This window comes from Myotis brandtii, unplaced genomic scaffold (assembly GCF_000412655.1).
Source record: "Myotis brandtii unplaced genomic scaffold, ASM41265v1 scaffold30, whole genome shotgun sequence".
NCBI classification, from domain to species: domain Eukaryota; kingdom Metazoa; phylum Chordata; class Mammalia; order Chiroptera; family Vespertilionidae; genus Myotis; species Myotis brandtii.
The window spans coordinates 4,118,244-4,138,690 of record NW_005361458.1 but is presented as its reverse complement, the minus strand read 5'-3'; the positions used below and the strand labels follow the sequence as shown (position 1 = coordinate 4,138,690).

General features: G+C 35.5%; 1 protein-coding gene across 7 annotated transcripts in view; it reads right to left on the bottom strand.

Annotated features, from left to right (window-relative positions):
* NFIB (nuclear factor I/B) overlaps positions 1-20,447 on the bottom strand; it is a 228,322-nt gene that overhangs the window by 14,437 nt on the left and 193,438 nt on the right. For 3 of the 7 annotated variants that reach the window (XM_005869605.2, XM_005869607.2, XM_014542379.1), the window contains exons 10-11: positions 17,851-17,933; positions 6,904-6,992 (exon numbers count right to left, since the gene is read on the bottom strand). The exons of 1 other annotated variant lie outside the window; for it this stretch is intronic. In XM_005869605.2, coding sequence (XP_005869667.1) covers positions 6,904-6,992; positions 17,851-17,933 — 172 coding nt within the window. Of the gene's footprint in view, positions 1-6,903; positions 7,007-17,850; positions 17,934-20,447 lie in introns of those variants that run through there. 3 more of the 7 variants (XM_014542378.1, XM_005869609.2, XM_005869610.2) reach the window with 3 other exon arrangements.

The window sequence follows — 20,447 nt, the reverse complement described above, 5'->3', positions numbered from 1 at the left end:
CGACAGCTAAGCGTTTCATGTGCTCATTGCAATGACTGCCCTCTTTTAGTAAAAAGCTCTTACAAAATCCCTGAAGATCGTTCAACAAGGCAATCTATAGACTTAAAAGTAATAAAAACTTATTTCCTGAAAATATTTACTTTACACAGAAGTACGAAAAATACCATTCCCCTAAATAGGCCAAAGTAAGCAGATTTGTAAAAAAAAAAATGATGCTTGCTGTTTTTCATGTTTCAGAACTGAAAATGAAAGAGAATCATCAGGAAGATGACTAATTGAAAATAAATGACAGCACACACACACACACACACTCACACACACATACATATGTAGCAACTTCTGCAGCTGTGGGAGGTTTCAGACAATTAAAAATATAGAATTGTCAGGCTCCTGGGACTTATTCGATCTCCTGCCCACAGCGGAGAACGCTGCCTGTGGATTCTGTCCCCCTCTGGTCTGCGTTCCTGTCTCTCCCTGGGCTCCTCTCAGTGCCATTGTCACCAGTGCTACAGCTCCCTTATTAGCACATGTGAGTCCTCAACAGCAGACAACATTCTCTACAGACACAGAGCTCCCTAACAGTGCCTTTCACTAGAGAAACTCACCCAGGAAATACTAGGAGAAACGTTAAGCTTTATAGAAAAGCAAAAAGCGATTCTTGCCCAAATGTTTTTCACTTAAAAGCTAAAATCAGTGTTGTTTGCACAATTTCGCCTCTAAATGAAAGAACTTTTTGTCTCGTAAAGAACTGACTTGAAGTATAAAATCACAATTGATCAAGGAGGTGAACATGCTTTTTTGAATTACGCCTGCTACTCTGTTCACATGGGCAAGAAAAGTCTGTTTTCTCACCAAACGAAAAGTCAACAAAGGAGGAAATAACTGTAGTTTTCTACAATTTCTGATTATTCAAAATGCGTGTTCTTCAATTTCTTAAATGTCAGGAGGCTCTGCCTTTTCTTTTTGCCTTTGGTAATTTGTTATTATGGTTATCTCCTCCTATGCTTTATGACTTCAGTAAACAGGACTAAAAATGCACTGTGTACCTACTCACAGCACTAGCAAACAGGACAATCAGAAAAGGTAAGTTAACTACATATTGCGCTGGTGTGAGGCTGATTTCTCGGAGCCGGAATCCAGATGTAAATACAGCACTTCACATCAAACCTCTTCAAATAAAGTGCGTGTTGACTATACTCCTTTCATTGCAAAGGGTTAATCAGGAAGGTTTACATTGGGGAGTTTTCTGAGTCTCGCTCCTCCCTATCCCGTCGCGCTGCCAAAAATCATCTGACAGGAAACGTAAGATTAAGTTTGTCCTACCTAAGCGAACAAAGAGTGCTCTGAACAGGCCACCGGTTTACAGCAGAGCGGGAACTTTTCTAATCCTGCTGGAATCTGCAGCGCTGCTCAGAAAACATCGCGGCGAAAGTTGTTTTCTCTCCTCTAACATCTTGTCTCTGGCTCATCTCATTTGGGTCACACTGGAGATCCTGCTGCTTCTCCCGTAAAGGTTAACTTACAGCTCCAAACATAATCATGTGGAAAATGGACATTATTGATTCCTATGGTCCATTGTTCCCCTATCCTAAGTCCCTGAAGTTCAAGTTCAATCTGGAATTACATCATGTCTGGTTTCTCCTGGTTACCAGACGGCTTGAGACGTGACCACAGCCACAGAAAAAACAAACAGCCTTCTTCACGCTTCGGCTCCCCTATCGATTCAAACGTAAACTTTTTTTCTTTCTCTCAAGTATGCTTCAAGTATGGAGCATGGTTAATTTAGAGATTAAGTTCCAAATTAGATTATCTAATGGCATCTTAATGGATTGCTGACCCATTTCCTGTGGGATGGCAGCATGCAAGTCTGGCTGGAATACAATTAATTTCTTAGGAAGTGTTCTGAAGAGTTTCCTAGATAAAAAGGAAACGCTGTGTTGTGCAAGTCTTTCTGTATAAATGGAGAAAGTTAGGCAAAACTACAACAAATCCCAATGTGTTTTTCAACAGCCAGAACACAGATATTGCATAGGGGTGAACACCATAAAAGATCATTTTAAAGAATGGTAACATTTTTATTTTTTATTTCATAACAGGTGAGAAAATAACTTTGTCGAGAAAGGAGTAATTCTTTTAAATCAATTATTCAAATCTAAAGAGCGTCACCAGGGAGCAGAGCAGCCTGGTTACCACACAATGGCCACGTGCAGTTTCGCCTTCTGCCATTCCCTTCCTTGAACCAGAGATTCTCCAGTTCATCTACCTGATCAGCGTTTCTATCATGGTCCCAGAGTGGTGCTAGGGGCCCAGAATGGTGCGTAAAAAGTTGAGCATTTTGAACGCACTTTAGAGCTGACAGCTGAAAAGGAAACTCAGCACTCTGAGAATAAAGCTCCCCCCCAGGAACCCCAGGAACAACCCAGCTGTTGTATTGTAGTTATGTGTCAAGATAACAAACTGAAAGCAGGAAATGCTAACTAGTAAATTCCTAGGGATGGTCTAAGTGTCATGTCGAAATAAAAGTTAACTCTTACTACTACCTATGGATAGGTCACATACTGCTCTTACCAGACAGTACCACATGCATATGTGTATGCACATATATATACATGCATGCATATTTACATGTGTATGTACACACATGTATACACATACACCATAGACACACATGCATACACACATACACATCTATTTATATACAAACATATGGTTTGCAAACCTATATTGAAGATGATTTTGTTTAAATATTCATTCTTAAGTCATGGAGAATGTATATTTTACCAAGACACAGCAAGGTTCAGGACAGTGCTATGTAAATAGGGCTATACGTATGAAATGAATGCCATTACTCCTTCCTTTTTTGCCTTCCCTCTCCTGACCAAGCAGACCCAAATAATCTTTACTGGCTGCTAAATTTCTCTTGGGAAATCAAGCAACTCTCTAGAATTGCAGTAATAAACGACAATTTCTTACAAAAACATGTGTAAAGTAACTACAGAATGAAGTATTCAACTCATAGAAAGGAACTGCTAACACATGTAACATGTAAAATAGCTGATAAAAGTCTCTTTGGTGCCATTCAATTATGGCATCAACAGAAACACAAAAATCCTTCCAATTATTTCAGTAAAATCTTCATTTATTCATTATTTCGGAGGCTGAGCAAATGGTTTGTGTAAACATATCCTTCAGTAACACGCGCGTGTTTATTTTAGCCATCTGAAGGCCTCTTCGATGTTTATACAAGCAATCAGACACATACAGCCACTCACTTGTGGCTTTGCCTTTTCCTGAAAGGGGCGAAGGGGGAGCAGAGGGAATGAAACAATAAATCTAGTTTCTCTTTTGCATAAAGCACTCCCTCCAATGTTTTAAAATAACGTATGTTTATATTATTCTTGGATTGTCCTTCGGCTTTCTTTTTCATTCAATTATATTGCTCTTTTATATTCCATAGTACAAGCTATGTTCTGGCTACAGTTTCAAGAAGGAAAGCCAGTTAGGGAGTTAACTGCTGTATTTGTTTATACCCACATAACTCACATATGCAACAATCTAATTTATCCACACTGGAGGACAAAGCACAGACACAACAGTACCCTTATGAACGACAGACGCAACTCATCACCTATTCCCTGCCTAAGCCCTCATGGTTCAAGCCGAAGTGAACCTTTGGCCCATAGATTGCACTCTGGGTTAACTATGATACCTGACCTTTGGGTTAGACAGAAAAATTCACACAGGTGCAAGCAACACACACACACACACACACACACACACACACACACACACACACACACACACAAAATTCTAAGGTCAAAACAACAAAACACCTTCAGGGTTGCAACCTAGTAAAACTTTGTGAAAACTTTCCAAAAAAAGTATGCTCCAGGAAGGAGGAGGATGAAAGCTTCCAGCTTTGATTATATTTGCTCAGCTCCCTGGGCACTGCCATTTTCAGTCCCACAAAAGGAGCTGCGTATGACGTGGAAACACCTCTACAGGGGGATTGGTACAAAGCAGGACAGGGGCAACCACAGCTAGTGATTGGAAGAGGAAATTAATGGCAACAAGCGATCAAAACAAAATTAAACAAAGTGAAGCCAAAACACGAAGAAAAACCCAAGGCACCTTATTTGGCGTTTCTCCTACAAAGTCTTGAGGGATCACCTTTTGTTAAAAACAAAAACCACCACAAAAGTAACCTGATATTTTCTTTATTCCGTTATGACAAAGACAAATGATTTAATTCTCTGGTTGAACAGATCTAGTGGGTGCCCCCCAAAATGTATACACACTGAATAATTATTAATTACAATGGTTTAAATCTGAAAAGAAAGAAACATCAATTGAGCTATCAGCGGTAAAGTGTGTATACATTTTTAGGGACACCCTATATATTTCCCATATATTTTCAGTGTATTCAGATAATTTTAAAGTTGTAGCAGGGCCCTGAAGATTTTAGATGTTTGTTATCTGCATTAAAAGTAGTAGTGTTACAGATACTTATGATTTCTTTTCTAGCATCCTTTCCAGGAAAACACACACATACACACACACACACACACACACACACACACACACACACACATTAAGTTTCATTAATAACCACAGGGCACAAACTATAAACCATAAACAAATTATGAATACGTTGTGCCACAGGCATGCCCAATTTGTATTATCAAATATGGACTCTACTTGTGTCTATTTTTTCATACTATCACAAAGCAAAGAAAATTGTTGTTTCATTTGAGTACCTCTATTCTGAATTGTATGTATGACACTTAGATTTTAAGAACAGTGAGCATCTGCATCACCCATAGCATTTGGGTCAGCCCACCACAGAGATTCAGCCAATACCTGTTGAAAGTATGAAGGTGACACCTGTCTTGATCAATTTTGTGCCTTCTGAATCATGATAAAAAGAGAAGAAACAACCCAAAAGCTTCATCTTTAAAGCTTTTTGAAGCATTAAGTCTGTTTATATTTCATTATCTACTAATTTAAAAAATCACTATTTTGAGAGGGGGAGACATTTTAACTAAGTGAATTCTGATTTTTTTTTCTGACTTATTATCACTTGAAACTGATTACCACGTCAATTTTTCACCAAGACGGAGATTTGTAACATCAATAATGTCCTCCTAAGAACTGAGTTTAGTCATCTTATTAGTTCATTCCAAACCATGTATTCTGTGGTGACTCATTGTCCACTCACCTTTTCCTCTTTTGGGATATCAACTTTTTCTTTGAGAAATTACTAGATACTAGGCGCAGTTATATTTTAAATTTCCAATAATTTACACCTTTATTTGACTTCCATGTACTTTAAAGGTGCTATCCTATTTTAGACAAGTAAATGTCAATCAGTAATCCACAGATTTGAAAGTTACACAGCTATAGTCACAATTTAAAAACACAAGCACACTTCATCTAACTTGCAATTCTTGTCAACTGTAAGACTTGTATGCATACATGGGCTAATTTGCTAACAGACCGATCATGGAATATAAAGAAGTTATTTAAGAAAAACAAAGTCCAAACATAGTGTTATCATATCCAATTAAATTAAAAATACTTAAGACTATTTAAATAAGACATATTCATTAGATTTAATTAAGATTATTAATTATTAAGACTTTAAGTAGATGCTTTCATTAAGCTTATCTTCTTTCTTATAAGCATATATTGTATTTTTTTCAACTCAGGGAATTATGTAAGTTTCTTGGGGAAAAAACAAGATATGGAAAAATGTATATATTTTAAAGTAGCAGTTATATCAGTCTTTCAGAAAAGGAAAAGTCATATGTATTCATTTTAAGTAGTGTGTTAAAAAACTGAGTCTTTAAAACAGAGTCCAACTTATTTTCTTAGTTTTCACCTGAGTATAAGTGAACATTTTATTAACTTAATTCTTTTAAACTCTACTCTTTTGCAGTTTCTACCAAGCAGTATGGAGATGTGTGGCCCACTGACAGCTGATACCTAAGTATGTACTTTTAACAGAGGCATGTTCAGTAAAGAGATGATTATAATCACAGCAGGGCTGGAAAATTACGTTGGCTCTACTTTTGGTGAACTCCTTATGGGATTACCTCACTCTCTTCTGTAAATTTTTATCTCTTGCTACTTATGATTATAGTATGAATTTTAATTATTTAATTTGTCAAGTTGACAAAATTGTTCTTTATTAAAATAATACATAAGAAGCTGACATGCACTACTTATTTTCTAAAACCAATACATGAGAGAACATGAAAACTCGTTTTGAAAATGAACTTTTAGAATTATTTTTCCAGTCAGCGAAATAAAGTCAATTCTCAATGGCTCACATCAATGTACAAACAAAAGTTAAAACTTTATTTACACCAAATTCCTTCTCTAGAATTAATTCCAACAATCTTCCCACTTTTAAATTTATAAGTGCTGCTAATAACAGTAAATCAACTAATTAAAATTTTTTTTCTTCTAGCTGTCCTCTCTGATAGGGGAATAAATGAATAATAAAGTTAGCAATCCAGGAAAGAGCTAAAATGAGAAAAATCTACTATGTGAAAACCCAATAGTTAAAAAATTCTTCCCTAAAACCCACTTCATATTTCAGGTCCTAAAACCTAAGTGTAAAATCCACCCCCTCCTTCAAGAAAAATATTATAAATTGTTTAAAACATTTCATAGCACTCAGAAATTCCAGTAATTAATTAGCATATGCTATAATCCCAAATTAATTGAAATTTGCATTTACATAAGAAATAAAGGGGGAGGGGAGGGAAAGAGGGATGGTATAGCCGAGACAACTAAACTTTTAACATATATTTTCTATCAAGCTAGTTAAAAACAAACACTACAGCTCATGTAATTTTTAAAGTGTAAGTGTAGGGTTGGAAATAATTAAAATGTTACCTTTGCCAAGTAATTCCCAATGTATCCTCACTGGTACTGGGGTATAAATGCCTGCCGTTTTGATTCATGGTCCAGTCACAAATCCTCAGCTGTCAATTGAAACCTAGCAGTCAGATATGGATGGAGCAGTACTACAGTTTTTAGTATTTAAATGAACACATGCAAACGAGTACTGTACATGGCATTAACCTTACTTTCCCAAGAGGCAACTTAAAGGAAAAAAAAAAAAAAGCAAAAGAAAACCTTACTGTGCAAAGCAAAATTCCTAGACTGTTTTTTAGAAAAAGCTATTGCAATATGCTTCTCTATTAATTAAAGCATACAAGAGAAACAAGTGCTTAGAACATAACAATTAGCCATTATTAGAGTACAAATTGAGCTGCAATAAAAGCAAACGTTAATGTTCAATAGAGAGATATATTTTAGAAAGAAAATTTAAAAAAGCTTTTTTTAAAAAAAAAAATGCAACACACCAAATAATCCGCACTGAGTAAAAGAATAACTTTAAGCATGCAATTTGCAAAACATGAAAGACATGCAGTTTAGAGGAGAAAAGGCCCCACCTTTTCAACAATGTCCCTGACTTGTGTTTAGAAGCGTCCAGGTATTCAGTTTTAGATGTTTGCTAATTGTGCTTTATTCAAAGTGGCATTGTTTAGAAGGAGTTGATAAGAATTTCTGCTTTTATTTGAAACTCACAGTGATGGCATTTAAAATACTTTACCACATCTGAATGGAGTGAGGAATGCACTGAATACAAGCTGAAATAAATTCTTCCCAGATCTCCGAATCATCAGCGCTGCCCTTCCGAGAGCGTTCAAGTAACCCTATCCAGCTCTGTTTGGGTAACAGCTGCCCTACAGTGCTAGCAGATTTATTGAAAAGATATATTGCTTATTTTTATGCTTAAAAAAGTAAACTTATCTGGCTTTGGGGGGGGAAACACTAGAAAATCATGGTGTTTAATCCTTAGATAGCTATGCTGTGAATTAATGGCATCTTGCATTGAAAAGATGACTTACAGCCATCCACCAAACCTTGCTTGCTGTTTCTCAGTGAGAATTTCTGAAAGATGCTGATTGGATCCAGAGTGTCTTTGAACTTATGATAAAGTATTTTAATCCTTTCTGATAGGGTTTTGGCAAAAAAATGGCTATTAAGAAGCTTTCTTTTTCTTGTTACGCTCTGGAGTTTCTACACACATAAGTAAAAGTGATTTTGGCTTTTAAAAGTAATCATTTTTGCTCATTTTTCTACAGATCAATGAGGCTCCAAAATACCACCTAATATTTCTAAAACATGTGTTTTAATTATATTGATATTTCAGGTAAAGTAACTTGGAAATTTAAAGAACTGAAGAAAAAAATCCACTAATGTAGATGATAAATAGGTAGACAGATGAATAAATTGGTAGTTATGTACATTCTGCTCAGGATACATGCCATAAAGAAGCCAAAAGTCAATGGAGAAGGTAAAATAGAATAAAAGTATTCTAAAAATTGATCATAATACTTGCATAAAGGAGAAAATGTAGACTTGATTAGTTTTAAATCAAATAGAAGACAAACTTTAATATGGCAAGATTTTTTAAAAAGTTCTCAAATTGGATCATCTAATCACAAATGCAATGTGATGGGGCAATCTGAAATTGTTTTTTTCTGCAGTAACAGTAAACCAGGTGTCTATTTCAAAATACACATTTTAAGCCGGTACTATGAAAATAATCTAAAACTGTTCAAGACACTTTGACTTTGTATAACGATGACCAAAGGGACCACTTACTGATTCTGCTCTTGTCAATGGAAGTCCTAGTTTGGAGTCCACTCAATATTCCCAATAAGGGGCGGGTATATGTAGTCATAGCCCATGAGAATTCTGCTAAGTATTAACTTCAGGTTAGTGTCTGTGGGCTCTCAGGTTAGACTGAAGTAGTTTTCAGAAGACAGTTTCTCAAAGCTAAGAGAAACTAAACACCACTCACTGATTGGCTTGCAGTCCCACAGACACCTGCAGGCATAATATGTTTCCTTGGAAGGATCGATATGTAAACTGTTAGTATTTTGTTGTTTATATTGCTAACTTTTTCTTTATTTGTTTACCATCCCCCAAAAATGTCAAGAGGGCTATCTTTGGCCATGTGAGGAAACTTAAAGTCTATGTATGCCTGGACTTTTCTTTCCAGAGTACTCTCAAATACTTTTTCTTTATTTGTTTACCATCCCCCAAAAATGTCAAGTGGGCTATCTTTGGCCATGTGAGGAAAACTTAAAACTTATGTCTGGACTTTTCTTTCCAGAGTACTCTCAAACAGTTAAACCTGATCCGCAGCTAGTCATTTTCATCCATATTTCAGACACATGCGATAGAAGTATTTTCTCCCAAATAAAGAATATACTTAAGTATATGCAGCCGGGTCACAGTTAGATTTAACAACAATTTAAATGATGACAAAACTGGCAGGATATTCATTAGTGTAAAAAATCAATAAAATATATTTTTAAAAAAAGTGTATGCAAAATGGTCACAATTAGATTTAACAACAATTTAAATGATGAAGAAACTGGCAGGATATTCATTAGCATTGAATTAATTTCCTTTCAGTTATTGAAAACGTGAAATATACTGTAAATTTATTTAGCTATTGAGTTTACGGGCTAGCATTGCCAACATTTTCAAAAATTTCTGAGGAGGCATATTTATACATGATTATATATTAAAACATATTTATATCAGGTTGCTTAAATAGGAGCCTCTCCAAGTTTTTTTTTAAAATGTATTAATTATTAATTAATTTTGCATATAGTATCTCTGAATTAGTAAACCTCCTGATAAAGTGAAAATTTGAAGGTGATTGCATGGTAGGAGAAACAAATAATTAAAATAAAAACCACCTCTTCACTGAAGATTTCCATGACACTAATTCCTAATAAAATCAATTCCTAAGAATCTAGTTTGACCAAGATAGTACTGACTCAGCAAATTCTGAATAAATTTTAGGTGATAAAATGTTAATACTGTGTTAGTAAGTGTGTCTAAGCATCTTATTGTGACATGTAAAATAATCTTGGTATTAGTATACTTCAGTATTCCTAACAAAAAAGAATTTTATATTAGGCTTTAAATAAGTTTAAGAAAATAGGTGATGTTATTTGATATTGGTATGGTGATTCCTCAGTTTCTATCTTGTGAGAGTCAGTGTTATATAGTTTAGCTATCAACTCATTTTAATTACATTTTAAAACTTAAAATTTTGGGTGATATATAAGATTCAATAACACTCTTAATTTTTTCAAGTATTTTCCCTCAAAAACATAAGAAATTACTCTCCTCCACTAGTAATAAAACTTAAAGCACCAGGTACACATTAGTTTAAAAATTTACTCTGTTAGCCCTAGCCAGTTTGGCTCAGTGGATAGAGTGTCGGTCTGCAAACTGAGAGGTCCCAGGTTCAATTTCGGTCAAGGGCACATGCCTGGGTTGTGGGCTCGATCCCCAGTGGGGGACTTGCAGGAGGCAGCCAATCCATGATTCTCTCTCATCATGGATGTTTCTATCTCTTTCTCCCTCTTCCTCTCTGAAATCAATAAAAATATATTTAAAAAAATTACTCTGTTAAAGTTTTGTGTTTGGATGTGTGGGGGATAGTAATTCTTATTTTTGTAACAATATAGACCCTTTGACACACCTCACCATAGGTATATCCTTGCAGAAATGCCTGTCCACTCATACAGATACTTTAATTCTTTACTTGGTGCATATCTACTAGTATGGAATTACATTGTTTAAAAAATTAAGGTCAATTTTATAGTAAAACAATTTATGCCCGGAATTCCAAAAGCAAACCAAAGGTGAAATCAGGAGGAAGGTTCTCCGTGGAAAGGCCCTGAGTCAAAGGGTGAGGCCGGAGTAGCCCAGATACCAAGAGAGAAGGGAAGGGAAAGGTTCCCCTGCATGTGTTCCCAGGACGGACTCCATAGTCTCTGCGATGAGAACCTTGCTCCTCTCCCCACTCCCAACTCCAATGAGATTGTTTCCGAAAAACAAGGATGGGGTCCCTGGAGTTTCCCTTTAAAAACGGCATCAGGGGAATCACCTAAGATTCGGGTCATTATCTTTTTCTACACTACTATCAGATATGCAGTTAGATGATAGCCACGAAGAATCAATATTGCTTGGATTTCAAGTAAGAATTGGTTTCTTAAAATGAGGACTTCTATTGTTTTGAACTAGGGCTTTTATTAAATGCTTAGCCATTAGCTTTGGGAACAAAAGAAAGAAGGTAAGCAAAACCTTCTCCTTCGCTAGACTCAGCAAACAGTCTGATGTACCAACAGTCCCTCTTGGTGACAACAGCTCTCAGTTGAACTAATAAACCATTACACTGTAAACAGCATAATCAACACAGGCAAATTTACCTTTTCACTTTTTTTTTTAAGTTTACAGTGACCTCAAGGGAATATCTTAAAAGGTGTGTTTTATGGTCTCTTAGGTTTCTTCATTTCTCCAAAGAGCCTCAAGGAAACAGATTTTTTTCGGGGGGAGGAAAGGTGCTTTTGGGGGCACTTTACAAGATTAATATTCCAATATTTCCTCTTAACTCTTAGATTAGTAGACTTTTATTTTATTACTATTATTAATTTCCTGCTACAGAGCAAAAAAAAGGTCTCTAAATTAATAGGCTGTAGGATTACTAAACAAGCAAAATGGTCAGAATGAAATTAGTTATATATGGGACACATAACACTTATTTTTTAAAATATATTTTTATTGATTTCAGGAAGGAAGGGAAAGGGAGGGAGATAGAAACATCAATGATGAGAATCATTGGTTGGCTGCCCCCTACTGGGGATCAAGCCTGAAACCCGGGCAGGTGCCCTGGCAAGGAATCAAACTGTGAACTCATGGTTCATAAGTCAACGCTCAACCACTGAGCAACACCGGCTGGGCAACACTTATTTTTTTTTAAAATAAGATATTCAAGTTTATCCTGGTTCCTTAAGTTACTCTCTTTTTTATTGAACTTATTAGTGTGACATTGGTTAATAAAATTATTAAAGTTACTTCTAATGTTAATTTCTGAAACCCATGCTTCTTGATGTTTAATTTCACGAGCATGGTAGAATTAAGTTAAGTGGGTCTGTATAGTCCATGAACTAAATAAACATTACTGGCCATAAATCATAAGTATTAGAAAGTGAAAGGCTTCATTTTTAGATGGAAGCTATTTTAACTTGTAATATTTAAGATTTCAAGGGAACTTAAAGATTGAGTAGTTCAACTTCTTCATTTTCCTTTTCAAAATAAGGATACAAGACAGCAAGGTTTAAGGATTTGTCTAAGGTTAGACATTCCTTGTTCTCCTCTGGACCAACCTCTTGATCCCTAGTCTCTGGTTCTCACCCAGGACACCAGTTTGCCTGTCATTGTTCTTTTCCTACTATATCCTTCATGTGCAGCCCAAGGATACTTAAAACTACAATGTCTATAATTATAATCTTCAGAATTTCCTCTACTCCCCTGATTCAACTTAGCTCTTTTAAGGTTAATATTTTCAGAAAGGAAGGTCACTTTTTCCTGGTGATTTTGTGGACTGAAATGTAAGGTTTCAGGGAATACAATTTTATGTTTACATTAGAATAGTTTATCGAGATATTAGCCTTTGATAACCAGGAAAGTAAGTTACTAAATAAATGAATGAATGATAAAAGACAGATCATTGAAGGTTTTTTTTTTAACTTAAGAACTAGCCAAATAACTAGCCATTATTTTGACTGAAACTTCCTTTAAATGTATTTCCTTCCCAGCCAGCATATGTGAAAAGTGACCTCTTATCCATTTACATACCTACCCAGAAGTCATATGATAGGGTTTTGCGTCAAGCTGTCAATTATGATAACAGACACAATAAGAACAGCCCGAGTGTTGATAGCCTGCTTCCTGACTTTATTGAAAAGTTTGTTGATAGTCCACTTGCGTCCTTTCAATTGCTTGTCTCTCATAAAAATAACCAAACTACCTTTCAGTGGTTTTCATGTACCTAACTTTGGCTTTGCCACTTCATTTGCCAGGACAAATATTATATTCTACCTAATATATTAACTAATATATTAATTTTTTAAAAAAATCCTACAGAGGCAAGTTATTTAAAGGACCATTTGGTGTAACAGAAATTTTCAGGGGAACAAAAAGTACTTTCAAATTCTAGTTTCAAAATTATATCAAGAAAAGTGTTCAAAATATTTTGATATAAGGTAGCCCAGTAATTGAAATGGGAATAATAGCATTATATAGTCATGCAAGAGATGTAAATGCTGAAGCTCAGGCACCACTGAAATCCATGCAATTGTGATCAGGAATGCAAAGGCCCGAGTTATCAGGCCACTCAGTCATTAGCTCTAATAAGAAGTAGTGTCTAGAGTCAGGAGCTTATAATTTTGAGATTATGAAATAAGCCTTATAAAGTAGAGTTTACTTGATTTTGATGTCTCATTTAGGGAAGGCAAAAGTAACCTCCCATGGATACCTCTGTATCAAAGATGTTAACATGCACTTCCATAGCTGGTTCAAATAGTAATCTTTTACTTCCCAACAAGAAGCTTAGCCACACACTTGTATATCCAACTTGCAATAAGGTGTTTTTTTTTATATGTCATATTGATGAATAATAGCAAACATTTATATTTTTATTATGGCCTTATACTTAAATATAATGTGGATAATCAGGTTAATTAGACCCTCTTATATTACCAAACTCTCGGACAGCCGAGAAAGAGATCTGGCAAGTTAGCAAATTCTTTACGAGGTTGACCAGATAAGGAATTGGTGCTAATTCAAGGAAGTTGTCTCATATTTGCCACTTATGCTAAAAGTGTTAGACTGGATTATAAAATAATTGCTGTATTTTCTAAGCAACATCCATCCCTCTGCTATATCATTCCCCTTTTCTCAGAGACAGAGCTTGGGAAATGGAGTTCCTTTGTTGCCTGTCACAATGAATGTTCACAGTGCGTGCGCGAAATGTAGGAGGGAAGGAAGCACTGCGTCCTACTGAACTCCTATGAAGCTATGTCGGGGAGGAGGCCTTGACATGCCTGAAAAAGTTCCAAATTATAAAAGATTTCTCAGCAGAGACTGAAGAGTTCAGTTTGCCAACACAGGACCCATGAGTTTTTTAAGCCACCACACCACCTTCCAATAGAAAAGTTAAGGAAGAATGAAGCTCCAATTGAAGTCCTGAATTTAATTTCCCGCATGCCAACAGGGAATGCATGAACTAAGCCAATCACGCTAAAGACAGTCTAGTCCCAGACCTGGACCAACACTCAAAATTGTGTTAAGAGATAACGGAAAATGTTAAAGCCCTGATCAGCTGGCATGAGCTGATTATTATGACCAATTAGCATTGTTTTTTTATGTCAAATTATGAACTTGCTTCCATTAATCTCTTTTGAAATATTCTTCATGATTATGTGATTTTATTTTTTAGGTTCAAATGAAATATCACATGTACAGTGATTGGTGAAATTCCTGGGTCAGGAAAAAAAAAACACACTAGTTTTTCAAAGCAGTTAGCAACCACTGTTAATCAGTAATGACCATTATCAAAAGGAACACAAAGATGTATAATTCCTAATAACAGCTGCATGTGTGCCAAGTTAATGGGTATAAAAGGATATACTTTTAGTATTCAGATTCCCAAAGATGAATGTATTACTCTTATAAGTGGAATATGTGGTTCATTTTCATATTTTTCCATCTCAATTTAAGAATGCCAATATGCAATGACTACACTGAAAGCTCCGTGTCAGTGTCATTTTGTGGAAATATTATTTATGATAGTCAAAATTATTCAGCAATTTAAAATTTATTGTTAGCTCTAATTTATGTAGGGAATATTCAAGTTATTTTCTGAGAAAAAATAGCACTCGACAATGCACATCAATACTTTTCATAATCTAAAAGGATAAATCTTTATAAAGCAGCTGCCAATGAACTGAAGAATGTACCTGGTGACAATATTTATTTTGAAGAGGTCATGTATACTAAAGGCTATGGGGAATGTTTAAAAGAACCCTCTCAGACTAAAACCATTGCCTTTCTAATTTTGAATTTCTCTTAGCTAATATAAAATGATTGATTACCTTTATTTCATGTACCCCTTGATTTTCCTTTTCATTCATCATTGAGTACTTTAAACCAAATGCATTTAGAACCTGCTGCTAGAAGAGTGGTCTCTTTTAAATCTTTGTAAAGCAATGAAAGGACACAGTAAATCAATCTCATTTCTGCTGTAGAAAAGAATAACCTTTACTCTACTGAAGTCATTTAGACTATTTTTGTCTCTCTTGTTCCTGGATAGTAAACATAAAACTTCATCTCTATGATTCTTTTCCAATTTAAAAGGATAAAAATAATAAGCTTTTTAACTGGAGCCTTCATTTAATAATATACATGTATAGTATGATAGGCATATACATCTATTTTCTCCATGCCTCAAAATTGTAGCTCATATGAATTTGGTATATTGGGCTTCGTCAATTAAAAAAGCCCTAGCTCCTTCAATAAATAGAGAACAGCCCAAAATTGTAGCTCATATGAATTTGGTATATTGGGCTTCATCAATTAAAAAAGCCCTCTTTCAATAAATAGAGAACAGCCTTGACCGGTTTGGCTCTGTGGATAGAGCGTTGGCCTGCGGACTCAAGGGTCCCGGGTTCAATTCTGGTCAAGGGCATGTACCTTGGTTGCGGGCACATCCCCAGTGGGGAGTGTGCAGGAGGCAACTGATCGATGTTTCTCTCTCATCGATGTTTCTGACTCTCTATCCCTCTCCCTTCCTCTCTGTAAAAAATCAATAAAATATATTTTTTAAAAAGAAAGCTTTAAAAATAAATAAATAAATAGAGAACAAATGATCTGTCTGCATGGTATATAAAATTGAACATTATAGTTTTAGCTTATAATTGAAGCTTATATAGTTTTTCCTTCCAAAGATCAACACATTAAATATTCCATAAATATCAACCACAGTTGATCAAACAAATCATACTTATATTGTAAGGGGTCTTACTTGACACTCCCACTTAAATAACAAGTTGGTGGTCTTTGATGAAAAAAGTTCTGGAACTCATATATATATTCAATTAAACTGTGCTCTACATTAAGACTCATGTTTTCATGATGCTTGCTAAGTATTCTTGATTTATCCTTATATATGTGAAAGGAGATGTAACTTATATATAATGAACTTTTGATCATAATTACATGAGGCTCCAATGTTAGTCATAAATGATAAAAGAATTAAAACTTCCATAGGTTAGGTCAGGGGAAAGGGAAGACTGTTTCTAAGTACATGGAATTGATTATAATATTCTAAATGTGTTTAGGGCCAAAGGTTTAAATAATGGAGGCACATTTCTGTGAATTAAAAATTAACTGGAAATTAGAGATGTGTCATAAAGTATAATGCAAATCCCATGACAAAAATATTTCTGAAAATATGTGGAATGATTTTTTAAAGAACAAGTTTTTAAACCTATAAATTCTGCATTTTTGTGAAAAAACACAATGAACATATACATTTGTCAAATAGAACCATATTATAGTAATTAAAACACATTTCATATTACAGCAATTTTGGAGGTGAAAAAAAGCAGCATTCCAGAGAATTATGTTGAAAAGCCAATGGCTGGCAAAACCACTAATTATTACTTGGTATTTTCATAACTGTGTACAGATGTTTTCAGTTAGTCCTCACTCTTTTGTTTTGTTTTGTTTTGCTTTTTTTAAAACCTGGCAAAACGTCAAGTATCTTAAATAAGCTATCATCTTTATGATTTTCTCTGAACTCTGCATGGGGTGACCTTTAATATGCAGTCTGGCACCTTAGTGTGCAACTGGGCAGGTCTTGGGAATGCCACAGAAGCGAAGTTAAGTCAGGCACAATAAGCAGAAGCTAGGTGGACAGGTCTAGATCAAAAGGAACCGGAATGAGTTTCTGTGCAGGCTTCCTATATATGTAAAAACTCACACGTATGCACATACAACTTATAGATGAAGATCAGGTTAGTTAGTACCAGCTTATTCATTATAGCCCACTTTTTCCTACGTAATATTTTGTACACGGTTAATTTCAAACTGCTCTGCTATCAAAAACTTGAGCGCAGCAAACATATGCATCATAAAATATATTTAAATTCTGAAGTGGATAGAATTATTTCCGTTATCCTGTAACTAGAATTGTGGGATGTCTGTGTGGGTATGGTCCATGCTTTTGACTGTGGCTAATTTGTTTATAAGCCACCATTAATCCTGGCTGTATATTTTCACAGTCTGGGTAAACACTTCATTTGCATTAAATTTACAGCATTAATGAGATGTGAAATTTAAAATGCTACTTGAAACATAAATGATGTAAGAAAAGAGAACAAAAAAAAGTGTTTTATCACATCTGAAATCAGTAAACCAATTTAAACCTATTAAAATAGGAATGATGTGTCGCCTGAGATTTTAGCTTCATAACTCATCTTCTTGGACTAAAATACCAAAATGAGGGGTAAAACATCTGGAAAATATGAAAGAGCTCGAAAACACAAATTGTGTACTGCTTCTACTCTAATTGGCTTTTGAATCAGCTTTTAATTTTTATCTTTGGAAACTCTAGGCTAGTACCTTCTCAACAGCCAATAAGACTAAGAAAACTACTACTTGGCTGAAATGCTGTTATTCCTACAGGGATGAAAAAGGTATTGAGCCAATTTGAGAAACCCTGTTCAGAGAGGCAAGAAACAAAGGATAAATGAGAAAATAATTTGGAAAGTGAAATGATCAATTTCTTTCTCAGAAGCCCCGTGAGCCCCGTTCTGAGTCCAGATCTGAGAGAGCAGGGAGAAAAGCACCAATGCGGAAGCATGGCTACACCGTCACACCTGGGTGAAACTTGCCCACCTGTTGCTGATGTAGGAAGGATGGGTCTCTTGGGCTTAGTCCCACATATCGATTGGCTTGAGATGTGCCTGAGGCTGTGTAGGCTGATTAAGGAAGAACAAAAACAAAGATAAAAATTGTGAACTATCAGAATGAACACCCTGTCCATGTACAAGAAACCCTGAGAAGTGGGACTTGCAACCAAAAAAAAAAAGGTGTCTCTATTTCTCTTCTCTTTTGTCTGAGTGAACACTGAGTGATGTAAAGGAGATGGTAGTTGACCTCAAGCAATTACTTTATCCCCTGCTCCAAAAATCTACCTAGTGAATTGTATCCCATCATTTGGCACGGGCATCTCACATTTATGTGTTCCATCTAGTCTTGCGAGAGAACGCTAAAGAGAGGGTTCTTGGCCTAGGTGGACCTTTTCACCAGGTATTAATTGTCTAATATGGAATGATCGATGCTGATCGCTGATTGTAAGTGTAAAAAGAAGACTGAAAATCTGTCAGGAATGAGTGAGAGCTTTTAATGATTGGATGTAAGTAGATGTGCTCATGATACAGGATGAAAAACGTCTTGCTTAAAAGTCTCACTAAAAAGAAAATCTAACATTACTAATGTGAAGGAGAAGCTTATTTTTATTATATCATACAGAATGAATTAGCTCAGTATGTCATTTAATGTGAAAATGATCTTAAGTTTGATAGAAATGTGGGTTTTTTTAATTCTCTATTTTCCATAAGCACAAAAAATCTGTTTCTTGTGACTGGAGTTGATGGCAATTTGTAAGTACATGGCCACCAAATAATAAATACATATGGCGAATACTCCTTAAATTATAAGTCTCGCCTTGAAGTACTCTTTGTACAGGTGCTATTTAGTATAGAGTGAATTGTCCCCAAAAAAAATCTGCCTATTCCTAAATACTTTTGTTTCTTTTACACAAGGAAAGAACTAATGTATCTCCAGCAATCCCATTGCTCCCTGTCAGGTTGAACAGAAGAACAACCAAATTTTCACCATTTATGTTACATTTATAGGTTTAAAAAACTAAGATGTTTGGTTTAAAAACCATCAGATTCATGAGGAATCCAGACATTCCTTTTTACAAGGCTTTTAAAAAAATCCCAATATATTCCATTCTGTCATATTCATTAGAAGGACTGTAGAATTTGATCTATTGAGGCATTTTAGGTCAACTCTTTGAATAGTGAAGATGCCCACAATTCACCTTTTAATTATTCCTGGATAAAGGGCCGTGTGAGGGCAGCCATATGAAGCCAGTGGCCCCTAGTGAGTATCCAGGTCTCTGATTGACGCACAGTGGGTCAGCCGTGCCTCACCAGCCTGTGCTCTGTGTTCTTTTCAGCCATGAGAATGAAGTTTCCTTGGCCTCCGTGTTATCTTTAACTGGACTGACTTACCAATTCAATGACCAATTTCTCAGGGTCAGTGGTGCCTGGGAAGCTGGAGATACAATTTATTTCTAGGAAAGAAAAATATCACACTCTACTTCTTTAATGCAAGAGTGGAAAATAGACTGGTGGAGCCATCTTTTGAATAGTTTGTAATTTTATTAGTCAAATCAGATCTTTTTTTGATCAACCTATATGTGAGTATAAGAACAATCCATTAACAAACAGGCTGACTGTACTCCCATAAGTGAGCTGTAATCATTTGGGTCTGGTCGTTCCTGGAATCTCATCTATTAATATCAATAATATTAATAATACCTACTTCTGGTACGAGTAGGTACCAGAAGTTTCTGGGACTTAGTTTTGATTATTTATATCCTGTGATATTCTTCCAAATGCGTTTACAAAAATATTTGTTTTCCATTTTTGTTTATTTAAATTTCTGGCCTGTTTGTTCAAAGAGGCCAAAACATCCACTTTTAAAATCTGGATGTATTATTCTAGTGACTATAATATACACAGCTAACCTTCAGAACAAAATAATATGGAGCCTTCCTTGACTGGGTCTCTCCATCTGTACATTCAGGAAAGTGTTCACTAGTGGAGGATTCTCTACCAACAAACCAGTTACTAAGCATTTAATTATCATTGATGAGAATTACAAGCCTATATGGACTTATTAGTTTCTGGGGCCTCATGAATTTTGAGAAAGAAATGCTGAATTCACTGGAGACTCAGAGTATTGTCCAATTTTCTTGTAGGTTCCTTCCTAGGTTTCAGAAACCATTAAAAAAAAAGAAAAGATTTTCCAATGGCAGAAGAAGAAAGAGCCAGTGGTGCCTCTCGTTGGCTCTGTAATTTCACACAGGAATTTCCAGAGCCAACTAGAACAAGAAAATGGGCATTTTCTTGTTCTAGGTAAGAAGCTCTGAGTTTAAGATATGGCACGTGTAATTGACGAGGAACTTGCTAATTCCTCCTGACTGGAACTTTATCCCTTCCATTCTACCAATCTGTGCACAGAAGCTCCAAGTCTAGGAAGCTGCCAGTTTGGGTAAAGCCAATTGAAAAACTGTGCAATAAATTCCTTGTGTATTTGTGAGTATTCCATGCAAAGCAGCAAATGAATCATTTGAGCTACTGGTGTATGCTATGTAAGCTCACTGGGTAACTCTCTGACATTTAAAATGTTAAGACCAT